This window comes from Octodon degus, unplaced genomic scaffold (assembly GCF_000260255.1).
Source record: "Octodon degus isolate 3935 unplaced genomic scaffold, OctDeg1.0 scaffold00121, whole genome shotgun sequence".
Lineage (NCBI taxonomy): Eukaryota > Metazoa > Chordata > Mammalia > Rodentia > Octodontidae > Octodon > Octodon degus.
Window position 1 is genome coordinate 8,360,037 of NW_004524697.1, and position 13,290 is coordinate 8,373,326.

At 41.4% G+C, this 13,290-nt stretch overlaps 1 protein-coding gene across 8 annotated transcripts in view; it reads right to left on the reverse strand.

The window, feature by feature from the left end:
• Positions 1-4,579: 4,579 nt before the first annotated feature.
• Palld (palladin, cytoskeletal associated protein) overlaps positions 4,580-13,290 on the reverse strand; it is a 416,234-nt gene continuing 407,523 nt past the window's right edge. For 7 of the 8 annotated variants that reach the window (XM_004640245.2, XM_023700093.1, XM_023700092.1 and 4 more), the window contains 4 exons: positions 9,395-9,602; positions 6,593-6,758; positions 5,964-6,097; positions 4,580-4,860 (listed from right to left, as the gene is read on the reverse strand). In XM_004640245.2, coding sequence (XP_004640302.1) covers positions 4,688-4,860; positions 5,964-6,097; positions 6,593-6,758; positions 9,395-9,602 — 681 coding nt within the window. In that variant the 3' untranslated portion in view covers positions 4,580-4,687. Of the gene's footprint in view, positions 4,861-5,768; positions 5,816-5,963; positions 6,098-6,592; positions 6,759-9,394; positions 9,603-13,290 lie in introns of all 8 variants that reach the window. The other variant, XM_023700094.1, reaches the window with a different exon arrangement.

Genomic DNA, 13,290 nt, shown 5'->3' on the forward strand with positions numbered 1-13,290 from the left:
AGCTGTGGTCTCAGCTTGCCCTGGGGGGGGGGGCAGTGCTGCCACCACACATGGGGATGGAACCCCAGTCCCTGTGCCTGCCCAAGCAGGTGCTTTAGTCCGCAGAGCTACCTGGTAGGCCCTACGTTTTTTTAAATAATAAAAAATTTTCCTGATATATTTCAAATATGGAGGAAATATATTGAAAATTATACATAGCCACATCTATAGATTTTAACATTTTTCTATATTTCATGCAACTTCTTTAAAAAATAGAAGCGTAATAGGCTTTCCTCTTCTTCTTTTCCTGGTAAGGAGGTGCTGAGGACAAGGCAGGCACGGGCTCCACCAGTGTGCACTCAGCTCCCATGGGGCTCTCCTGGAGCCCGTACATTTTTCATCCCTTCTAGAGAAATCGCCCTTCTGAAACTGATATGATTTCCATGCACGCTTAAAAAATTTGCAGAGCTGGTTTACACAAATGAAACCACACTGTATGTATCCTTTTGTAACTTCCTTTTGTTACCAAGTATTTATATTTACCATATTCACAGCTACAGTTCTTTGTTTCTGAATAGTAATGTTCCATTGTATGAATAAATCATAACTACTGAGCAATTAAGGTTGTCTTCAAGTTTTCCCTACAGAATGCTGGAGTGGGTATCCTTGCCATCCTCTTTTTCTATATATTTGAATTTCTCTGGATGTGGTTCTTAATATTTCATATCATATACTCTTTTGAGACTGTGAATCATATAGATCCCTTCTCAAAATGTTTATAAACACATACGTAGGAAGCAACTTATCTTAATTATCAAGAACTCTAAAAAGCCAGATATCTGATAAAATAATGCACTATTGGTAACTTTACCAATAAATTTGAGGTAGTGCAGAGTATAAATATTATTTCAAGTTATTTGGCATGTCTGTGATTTCTGCTGGGACAGTTGAAGCTACTTCTTTACTCTTGTGTTCTGCTGCTTTACAAGTGAGGGACATTTTAAATTTGAGAGGCGAGTTTGCTTCCATCCAGGTTTACAAATCTTACCACTCATCTGGTTTTATTGGTTGTGTACATTTTGTAACTGAAATTATTTTACCCAACGATTTTGGTTTTCAAATTATATTAAAATAATATTCTGACAGTATGTTCCAGGTACCAAGTTAAGTTTTGCGTACATTGTTATCTCCCGTAATCCTTGCAATCTCAAGAAAGAGCTATTAATTTGATCTCCATTTTACAAATAAGAAAACTTAGCACAGGGCAGGGAAGTAACCGACTCATGTTTCACGTAGGCCCGACGTGCAGGAGCTAAGAATCAAATCCCAGTTGCCCAATTCCAGGACGCAGCTCTTCATCACAGGTACACAAGTCATATTTCCAACATTTAAAGGAATCAGACTTTTCACTAGTGTACAGCTACTGAATAAGCCAAGGTGATTCCTGTACTTTACTTGCGGTCATAGAAGGGAAAATCAAGAGTACGTTTAGCATGTAATGTAATAATGGATCTTGAAAACTTCATAGCAAGGAAGAAGTCATAGGTTATAGGATAGGGTGAAATATACAGTTCTAGTCTAATCGGAATGTAGTTCATCACATAGCTTCCTGTAAAAAATGTTTTCATTTTACAGAGGCTTTGAATTATGTATGGGGCCAGCTCCCCACCCCCCATTCTTTTTCCTATAGCAAGGAACTCTAGTACTGTCCCTCTGTTGTAATTATCGAGGTACTATGCATGTGTATAGTGGAATTCCTTGTTCTGTTAATGCTGTTATCATTTTCATTATTCCTCATTTTAAATTTGTATCTTCTTGCTATATTTTATGCACCCTTGTAAGGCATGGTGTTGATAAATACACGTACTTACGTGTTTACATATAATAAACTGAAGTGGTAGGCAAGACTCTAAGATGGCACTCTGTCCCACACTGCTCCTGAACACCTTAGTTAACCAAACATGAATCGAGGTGGTGCTTTGCAGGCGTGTTGCAGATACACGTAAGGTCTCAACTAGGTGACTTTAAGAAAGGCAGATAATCCGACTGCACCCGCCGCAGCCAGGTATGCCTCTCAAAGGGACTGGGCCTTGGACAAAGAATCAAAGTGAGAGGGAACTGCACTGCTGGCTTGGAAGATGGAGCGGGTCCATGCGAAGGCTAATTCATACACGACTGGCAAGAGCTGAGAGCCCCGAAGGAGCCCTCTGTCCTGCAGCTGCAAGGAGCCAAATTTTGTCACAACCACTTTGGCTTGGAGGGGACTCTTGCGCTCCCAACAAGAATGCAGCCCAGATGACAATGACTTTAGCCTTCTGCTTGTAAGTAGAGAACTTGGCCATGTCACACCAAGCTTCTGACTCAGAACTACAAAAGTGGTATCAGAAGCCTCTAAGTTTTTGCTGGTTTATTATATCAGTAATAGAAACTAAAACAACTGAATATTTTGCTGCACAAAACTACAACTATTATTTGTTAAATATTTATTGATGTTAAATCCACATTACACCATCACAACAATCCAAAGTAGTATGATAGTACTTTTTTTTTTATAAATACAACATAAAAGGTGGCAAAAATATTGCTAGTTAATCCCCAACCCAGCAAATTAGCAAAAAAGTCACATTCAGAAAAATTTGGCAAGTCACCTATGACATAAACCATAATTCTACACTCTACATAGGTCCATGAGACTCTGTGTTACCTTAAACCCCACATAGGCAAGGCGTGTACGTGGTCGGAGAAAGCCACACCACGCTGCACAGGACATCTGCCACCCGTGCCCATTCATTATTTAAAACTTGGTTGGTATTCTTACAAAGAAGTAGAAAGCTGTACATGTGAAGCAGTAATATGAAATATATGGGGTGGTATACAGATATAAAATTATTTTTAAAATACTATGTATGAATTGAGTAACTGAGCTAAGAAAGTTCAACACTTTTATTATTATAAATAATGAAAGATACACGTGTTCTGCACAAGGGGTACAGTGTTTTGGTGGTTTTTTTTCATAGCAAAGTACCATTAAAGCCCCATGTTTTCTACTATTAGGCCAAATTATTTTTCTCACAGAAAGATTTTATTGGTGCCGACTTAAAGCCATCAAGTCTGGTCAGAAGCATTTCCTCCTGTCTGAAGCAGAATCCTACGCATTCCAAAAGCGGTCTTTGCAGAGATGCCTCAGAAGCTTCGCTCCTAGAGAGACGCTTACCTCTCGGCCCTCTGGCTAGGACCAAGTGAAGACAGGGCTCGTGGCAGCGGGGAAGTGAGCTGCTTTCCGTGTCTATCCCTTTGTGCCAATGGCAAAAATGTCTTACAGCACAGGCCTGGTTCTGTCTCTCTGGGTCTCCTTTCCTTTCAGGCACACTGGCGCCAGCAGGCAGCTTCTCGTGTGTGCCGCCCTCGCAGTCTCAGTCCATTTCAACTTGCTCGACACATCTAATATCTTCAGACACCACACAAACTCCAGATACACTGAGATCTCCATAGCACGTGTGCTCCAAACTTGTAGCTGACCCTAGTTTTCCTTTTTTTTTTCCTCTAAACTTTTATTAATTAATTTGGTACAAGGCCTCACTACACAGCTCTGATTCATAGTGATCTGCCTGTCTCAGCCTCGTCAGTACTGGGATTACAGGCATGTGCCACCATGCCCCGTTTCAGTGGCTGGCATGGCATGCAGGACCAGGGATCGAATCTGGGTCCTTGCACTTGCCAGGCAGGCACTTAGACTGGTGCGCTATAGTCCCAGTCCCTGACCCAAGATTTCTTGACCTTTAAATGGAAGTGTTTTGTTTTCTCTACTTATAAGATTTAGTTTTTAAGAAAAATGAAGAAAAACCTGGCATTTGCCACCTCTCCTGTGCCTTCTATTTTGATCAAAATGAAGACAGCGTAACTGTGCTGGTGAGTTTTTCCTTCATTCGTTTGCCTACTTGTTCCAAACCTGTTTCCTCCAAATACCGTCTACCTTGGTCATCTGGGTGGTTTGGATGCCTGTTGTGGAATGGTCTGTAAAACATTTCTGCTTTACTCAGAAAACTTCATATTATTTATATTTAAGTTAGCCTTTTAGTAGGGTTTGTAAATAAGCTTCCTGGCAAGGCAGCGTGGAAAATGCTGCACACAAAAGTTAGGAGCTAAGACACTGCCCTTGTTAGAAACTAATATTAACAAGAGTTAAGGCAAGTAGTTCCTTCTTTATGATTTAACATAAGTTTGCAAAGACAAGGCATTTCCTTGGATTTCTTCATCGTTTATTCTTTTTTGGCCTTAAATATTGCACTTGGTTCATCTGAGCTGTCCGAATACACTGCACTTCAGAGTCCTTGTGGTATCAAGTGGAACGCTCCATATGTTGTGCTGTACAGCACCTACAGCTGGTGTTGAAAGGCACTTGCAGATAATGTAAATTATTATCACTGATTTTCTTCAACATTTGGCATTTCAGACCACTTTCATCACAGCAATTCCCAAAGTTTTAAGCTGGACAATAAACGTACATTGTGTGTGCAATGTGTACACTTCTATAAGCATCACCTACGTAAGCTCTAAGTTTGGTATAACAAGTAAGAAAAATATTATTTTGGTGTTTTTTATTTCTTGTAAGTCAAAGTATATTTCTGCCTTTTACATAATGTGACAGAGAAACTTGTTGGTCAAGGCAATGGTGGTTTCGGAGTTTCGGCTTTAACAAGATACCGTATTACAAGTCCTCGCTTTCGACCAAGCCGGTATTGAGTGTCAGGTGTGACGGGCTGGCCTCAGGCTGGAACGCTGCTCTGATGTCCAGCCCCTGGTCTGATAGTGCTGCATAGCGACTGGCGGAGGGCCGCACTTTCTTTGGCTTGGTGGTCTGTGGCTGCGGCTGCCACTGGGCTACAAAGGAAAGACAGTAAATCAGGGTTTGCAACGAACCTATACTTCTAAATCTCTAGATGTCTTACATAAACAAAGATTATCTTTCAATAGATACCAGGTACATACTCTTGGTGAAGGGCTGGAGACACCCATGGTAGAGACAGAAAATTTAGGGATACTTTTGCTTTTGACTCATGCTACCAGTCTATTGCCTCTCCAGGCTGGTGGGACTGGCAAGAGGGGTGTAGTAAGGACCAAGTGTAGTTCATCTTTATTTTCAAGCAATGCTGCAGTACTGAGAGTCTCCTGAAACAGTTAAGCTTTCTAGTTCTCGCTACTCCTTATGGAATAGCATTTTTCCTTTAGTAATTATAGAGGATAGATGTTTCAGCACTGATAAACTGAAAAGAACTGGGCAGTCGGCAGGGCTGAGGCCATGCACTCACTGAAGAACCTCTCAAAGGTATCCCTTCTTCAAGAACAGGCAAAATTTGAAATCTGTTCTTAATCATTCTGTAGCAGGTTTTCCTATGTCAATGAATCACAAAATACTACTTGCTAGTTTAAGAATTCAGTAGGAACATGTTAAAAAAGGGATGAATGTACAAAAAATACAGATACACAAACAAATCTATTGCTGAGATGCTTAAGATATATTAATAAGAAAAGCACTAAGCCACACACTCCAGGATCAATAGTACACACACCAAGTGCATTAGGACACCGTGACAGGACTGGAATATAGTAAGAGATGTTAAAGACAGTCATTTGCAGAGCACAGTAATATGGAAATGCGAGAAGCATTTATGCCTTTGTCTACTGTTAACTCCCAAGGATGCTCAAGTCAGGAAGCCACAACTGACTAGCCAACATAAGAGAAACCAACATGCATGTATTGCTAATAATTCAGGATTCCTGAATGATACTTGGGAATTTGTTCTCCTGGTGGAGTTTCACTATTAATGCCGAGAAACTATAAATAGAAAGAGAAAGAGAACATGAGTTTTTGGTAAATAAAATGCTATTGTTGTTTATAAGATTAGCTAAGAGGAATGTGATTTGCTGTCCAGATGTCTGATTTTTTATAATTCAGTGAGCAAACGCGCTGAGGAGGCACTCACTGTAAACATCCAGCCTGGCGGTGCAGGACACAATCCCAGCCTCGTTCTTGGCCGACACGGTGTACCAGCCGGCGTCTTCTTTTGTAGCTCCCTGAATAAGCAGGCAGATGTAGCCATGGTTATCCTGGTGCATGCTGGAGGAGAGGATAAAGTCATTAGGGCTCTAAATTTTTAAAAAGTGGCTTTGGACATGAAGCTTCATTTTTAATTAGGTCATTAGAAACAGAATTGCACACGTAGCCGATAATAGGGTCCTACTTATTCTGGAGAGGATGCTAGCTCCATTAAAGTTAATGGGGGAGAAGAGCGGAGCCTCGAGAGGGAGAATAAATCTGTGCTCTTAATTTCTAGTTGATCTGCCTTTACCAAACCACTGAGGTAAATGAATACATCATTTCTTCTGAAATGAACATTTAAACATCATTGCTAGGTCAAGCTGCAATGTGCTTCGTTACACACAGTGTGCCTTTTCTCTAAAGCCTGAAACATGTATTTGGGTCAGAAGTGATGTTCGCCTTTGATACCCTCCAAGGCCTGGCCTTTACGTGACACTGACATGTGCTATATAAAATGTACCTCTTATTTTTCACATTTCATTTGGACCAAGTGAGGCCATTATGCAGTCTCACCTCACGCGGTCGGTGCTGTGGGTGAGCGACTCATTTTCCTTTTTCCAGAATATCTGCGGCGGCGGGACAGCGAAGACTCGGCCTTCCAGCCGCACGGGGTACCCATCAGCAACTCCTGTGTTCTGGAGCTTCTCGATGAACACTGGAGGTTTGTGTGCTTCCTTAGCTGAGAAAACATGAGCGGCATTATCCATCACCGATACACACCAGGAGCTCGTGCACATCAGTGACAAACGAAGGATGTTATCTATCTGTGATACACGAAGGAATTCAGAAGGCTTCCAAAAGCTCGCCTAAACAGTTCTTTATGACACGCTTTTCCACTTCAAGTGGTGAGGTGCTGGGTGTCCCCCTCCAATGCTCTGTTACCAAGCAAAGGTTCATGCGCCTCACTCTGTTCACTTATCTCCTCAATTAATTCACGTCTGATGGGCCCACGTGGTCCTCTGGCCATCTGCTGCGCAGGAGGCCTGTCTGGCAGGCTGCAGGAGGCCCCTAAGTGACTGTAGTATCTGGGATGGAGTCTCTACTAAGCAGATTACCATACAGCTCAGTCCTCACTGCCTACCGCCACCTAGTGATGCCCAAGTATTCCTAAGAATTTGATCCTCCGAGATTCCTTCACCACAATGGGCAGTGTTTGCTTTAAAGATTTTGAAATTTAAAACCCCTGGCCTCAGTAAAGGATTGAAATGGGGGAGTCATCTGCATCTAAGTTGGCAGCTTTAACAGTCACCTATAAATGAGCCATGTGCACGGTCCAAGTTACAGATTCTAATTTGTACTTTTTATCAGTACATGTTTGTAGTACACAGAGAGCACCTTCACTGTGGGGAGCTGGTACAGGTACTTGGTGCACTCCTGCTCTCGTATCCCTTCCCCTCCCTCCCTTCCCTCTGCCAACGTCTCTCGGTACCTTCCCATTTTCCAAAGTATCTCCCTATTTCCTGTTGTACTTTTTGAAGGAAGCTATAAAAAGGCAGCTTTATTATTACCTTATAGGAAGAAGTCATAAAAAAGAAAACTTTATTGCTTAGAACTGATTTTTTTTAACACTGAATATTACCATCCAATGAAAATTTTCTTGGGTCGGGGTGGAGGCAATTTAGAGAATAAGATTTAATTATTCTCTTCTGAGCCGCCAACAATGATTTTGAGAATGCGTGTCTTTCTCCATCACTCACCATCATCTGGAGGGGCAAAAAATATCCCAGAAAAGCAGCTAGGAGAAAGAAGTGAGCTCAAAGGATAAAATTCTACTTGAAGTTTTCAGGTGCCTGAAAGACTCTCTAAGACCTTGAGTAATTAATATATAAGGTTCTATTTTTTATTAGATTTTACATAGTCCACTGACCTGGGATATTTTGGGGAAAGAAGGTTAGCTCATATTCTTTGTGGGTCTCAGTTTTAAGAAGTACTTAACATAAGCCTTATTATAGCTTACTGTTAAGAATAACACGTATCATTTCGGAGCACTGTTATCTAAGGTTTTGGTTATGCTGAACTTCAAACATATTTTTATGACAACTTTTAATAAAAATGATGCATTTCTGCATTTTCATAAGGAGAAACTGAGATGCTGAGGTACACTTGCCGAGGGTCATTCAAACAGGAAGGCAGACACGGCCTGGATTGGAACAGACCTGAAGCCAGAAGGCTGGGCTCCTGCTACCCCACACTGCCATTTCCTGACAGAAGTGCCAAGGCATGCTGGGATGTCTGCGTCTCTTGGGATCTCAAGTCTCAGCCATGAAGGACAGAGATGATCAAAATGTACATTTAATAGCAGAACAATAGTTTGAGATTAGAATAAATAAAACCAGTCCTGGTGTGTAAGAATATGGAATACATTGTACATAATTTAAAAGCATGGCTAAAGTAGCACCACAGCCTACACAGCCACACATTTTTGTTTAGAAAAATATTTTAGTGCCATTCTTAGAATCATCACCTAGGATTTCAGGTAGGACCTCCCCAGGGTTTTATTTTCAATGCTGCTGTTATTTCTTGAAGAAGTCCAGTGGCTCACAGGGCATCTGGAAACACAACGCATGCCAACAGCATGCTCTGAACCTAACCCTTGACTTACTAAGTGGAAAGGAGATGTGCTAGCCTTGTGTCACGGAGGACCTGTGAGGCCTGAGATAACATAAATGAAGCACTAAATAGAAGTATAAGATATAAACATTACGTCCTATTAAAAAAAATCAGAATCTCTATTTATGTCTGATTCCTAAGGATGGCATGAATCTTTCCACAAACACATGTTCCTTTTCAGCTTGTCAAAGAAGAAGGCTTCATGCAACACCACTTACAACACCACTTATGACACTTACCTACAAAGCAGTCAATTAAAGAGCAAATCTGAACTGACTATGACATTACATTGGGTGTAGATGCCAGTGTTGTCTTAAAATTTTGAAACCAGTGCATACTGTTAAAAATTAGATCTGTATGTGAATATGCTGAATAAGCACCTTCTTTAGTAATTAGGGCCCAGGCAGCTGTACTTTTTCCCTGTGAAATACTGAGGACATACACCAGCATCCATATGACCTAGAAAATTTGCTCAAATCCTTTCTCTCTTGAGAAAGGAAGGACAAATAAGAGTGGCTACACTGAAGTACACAAAATGTTTCTGATTTGCTAAGCCTTATGATTTGTCCCTGTGGGTGATGTTGATGACATGATCTATTCTGTCAGCAGTTTGATTATTTTCCGTACTGCTAAGTAACGCAAATTAGCTTATACCTGTAACCTGACATTCACCAAGGCAGAGAAAGGGTTCACAGAGGGGCCTACCAGCAACCACAAGCTCCAGGCTGAACGAGTTCTGTCCTGCTCGGTTGGTGGCTATACACGTGTAGATGCCGGCGTCTCGGGACGTGACTGGCTCTATGATCAGAGAGTGCACCCCATTTTCACGGACGAGCATCTTGTGGGCACTGTCGGGGCGCACTGGCTTTCCATCTAGTTGCCAGCTTAGATCTGGGGTTGGCAATCCACTGACCTAAACCAGAAAGAAATACATATAAAATTTTCTGTTAACATAGAGGCAAATAGCCAGGCATGGCGCAGGATTGCTTTGAGTTCAAGGTTAGCCTGGGCTACAGAGTGAGTTCAAGGTCAGCCGCAACTGCACAGTGAAACCCTGTCTCCAAAAGACAGGAGAAAAAAAAGAAAAAAGAAAATCACCACCAATAACTAAGAAACAAACCAGCATAAACTCCTCTTTTGGTAGCACAAGAGACAGATTTTAGAATCAGCGCATGTTACTCTTTTGTTTAAAACCTTCCCATGGCTTTTTCAGCACTCACAGGTTGTCTTCGAAACGTTTTCATACAGAACAACCTAACAAGTGAAACGGGGCTTAAAAACATTCCTGTCATCGCTTAGCCTCACCCAGGACTATAAAAATTCCTGGGATGAAGTCAGCACCAACCTCTCAGCAATTTGGAAATAAAATGTCTAACCATAATAACAGTAACAAACATTCAGCTGCATTTATACACTGTGAAGCTTCTCTTTGAGGAGTGGCCATTGCTATGGAGACGTTAGTTAATGCATCCATCAGCACAGAGAGCTATTATTATTTTATAATCCTTGAAATGGAGTAACAAAAGCCATATAAAATTACCCAGCAAGCCATCTCAACAAATTAGCATCACAATGGAAACATCATAAAATCTTGTGAGCATGACAGTTGTGCTGTCCAGATAACAGAGAAAGCGCATTTAATTGCAAATAACACGTTCCACTAGGAAGGGTGGCGACGGTCGCCATCTGCTGGCTGTACAGTGCTTCCCTTGATTCTGAATAGGAAAAAAGCACTGTTGAGGTCTACCTCCTCTATCTTTTTTTTTTCTGGTGGTACTGGGGATTGAACTCAGGACTTGCGCTTGTGAGGCTGGCGCTTACGCTGCTGAGCTATATCCCCAGCCCCTGAGGTCTACCTCCTCTTCCTACAATTTTACTAGTAGGAAATTATACACACACACAAAATATCTATTGGACTACAAAAAAATTCCTTTCAAAGACCAGCTTTGCCCAAATCTGCCAGAGAACTCACAAATTCCACGCTGCTGCATGATATTTGTTCAATTATATCAACTACAAGATGCCTCCCGACACACTGAAGTGTAGAGAACAGAAAAAACATATACTTGAATGATGGGTGAAGAGGATGAAGAGAATCTGCGACCGAGCAGCGCGCAGGCAGCTCGGCGTGCGAGGTGCCTGGCTCCGAGCTGCCCTGTGCCCGTTCGCCAGAGCCAGCCCTGTGTGCACTGCCCCACTGTCTGGGGGCCGCTGGGAGTGGTACAGAGGATGAGGGAGCAGAGACTTCGGGTGATGCTCCGGGCATTTCCCGAGATCAGTGGCAGTGTTCCCACTCAGCTAGGTTAGATCCTGGACCAGGAGGGCCGGCTCCCGACTGAGGCCTTGGTTTCTTTTAGTAGGTGACTGTCCCCAAACCGTATTCTCCAACCACCTAATTCACGGAGGATCTGTCCAAGGGAGCAGAGTTACTCATCTTCAGGCAAAGGAAAGTGCATTGTTTGTCTAACTGTGGCCCTCCTGCTGAGTAAGTAAAGAAAGCAGGGTCTCAGGAGCACAGGATGTGGGCCACAGTTTGAACACATCTGTGCTTTGGGTACACACAGAAGTTGTGTGTGTGTGTGTGTGTGTGTGTGTGTGTGTGTGTGTGTAAGAATATGCTTGTTGCTAGAGGGGTAAAAGAGCTATTTTCCCTAAGAATTAGTGCCAAGTAAAAAGTGGTGTCTGAGAATGTACTCATAGGCTCGGGATGTGGAAAACACTTGATTGGGCAAACCCACTGGTGCTTGTTGGCCTTATCAAGACGCTTTTCCTAAAGACAATTAAACACAGGGGAACTCTGTTTCTGAAGCCAGAAGCACCCTCTGTTCAGGTGGCAAGCAAGATATTTACATTTTCTTTATCTGGGTTAGATCATCTGAATGAAGTCAAGTAGAGAGTACTTCATTCGCAGCACTCTTTAGACAGAGTATTCAGGGGCATTTATGTCACCATGCAGTGAAATAAAATATTTCTTAACAAATATAACAGTATGGCCAATCTATCATTTAGATCCACTATCATAGACTTTTATTTTAAAATAGATCCAAGACTTGCTGTAATTTTACTCCAATGTAGCTCAAAAAAATGTTGATTTCTTACATAACCACAATTCCATTTTTACATATGAAATTAATAATAATCCCTTGGTATCATCCAATTATCTAAAATAAAATTTCTCCAGTTATAAATGATCTTTGTGAATAAGTTCTTTAAGTGTTTTTTAAATTTACTTTTTAAATGTTAAATGATGTTAATTTTTTTTTCCTTTTTTTTTGGTCTTTCTCAGACAAGGTTTTGCTAAGTGGTTCAGCCTGGCTTTGAACTCAGTTTGTAGCTCAGGCTGACCTCGAATTTGCAGTGATCCTCCTGCCTCTGCCTTCTGAGTGCTGGGATCACAGATATATGCCACCACACCTGGCTAATGTATATTTTGTGTAACAGGATATTTTGAAATATGTATACATTGTAGAAAGTTTAAATTGTGCTAATTAACATATTCACCATCTCATATGCTTATAATTTTGGTGGTAAAACACATATCTGCTCTTTTAGTGTATATCTGCTCTCAGGTATTGTTATTAATTGTACTAAATGTTATACAAGACATTGAGCTTCTGCAACGTCCTTCTCCTGTCTCAAGAAGTCCCACACTGTTGAGGAACATTCCTCCATTCCCTTCCCCTCTGCCCTCGCTAACTACCATCCTCCTCTCTGATTTTATGAGTTCAACTTTTTAAAGTGAAATCATGCAGTATTTACCATTGTGTGCCTGGATTATTTCACCTGACATAGTGTTCCCCAATGTCATTCATGTTGTCACAAATGCCTGCATTTCTTTCTTTTTAAAGGTGAAACAGTATTACTCCACTGTATCTATGTTTTTTATATCTATTCCTATGTTGGTGGACACCAACATTACTGTGGAACATGTTGCTAGGAACAAGGAGTGGAGATATCCCTGACACACTGATTTCAGTTCCTTTGGATACATACCCAGGAGTGGGACTGCTCATTGTACATGGCAGTTCTCATGAATGGATTGTTCAAAAAAACTTTTATTTATTTATTAATTTGTCACAGGGTCTCACTACACAGCTCAGACTCAGTGCTCCTCCGGTCTCAGCCTCCCAGTGCTAGAATTACAGGTGTGCACCCCCAGAACTTGGTTTCAGTGGCTGGCTTGGCGTATGCGGTACCAGGGATCCAGCCCCGGTCCTTGCGCTTGCCAGGCAGGCGCTTACACAGTGGAGCTATCTCCCCGGTCCCTGAATTTTTAATTAGAGGTTAAAAAAGGAAGTAAATACATATAGCGCAACTCAACTTGCTATTTATACTGTAAAATGAGCTGTTTGAAAGTAAAATTTTTTAAAGAATATTTTCTATATGTTCCTAGAACCCCAGATTTAGTTTGTGAAAAAGCAAATGCCTATGACTTCTAACCATCTTATGCATATTTGTTTTGCAAATCCAGACAGAACCAGTAGAGGGAGCCCGAATTATTTTTTAAAACAAATTTAAGAGCTAAACTTTAAGATCAGTAAATAGTAGGGCAAAAACCAAAACAAACAAAAGAGCACACACATTAAAAAAAAAAAAAAAAA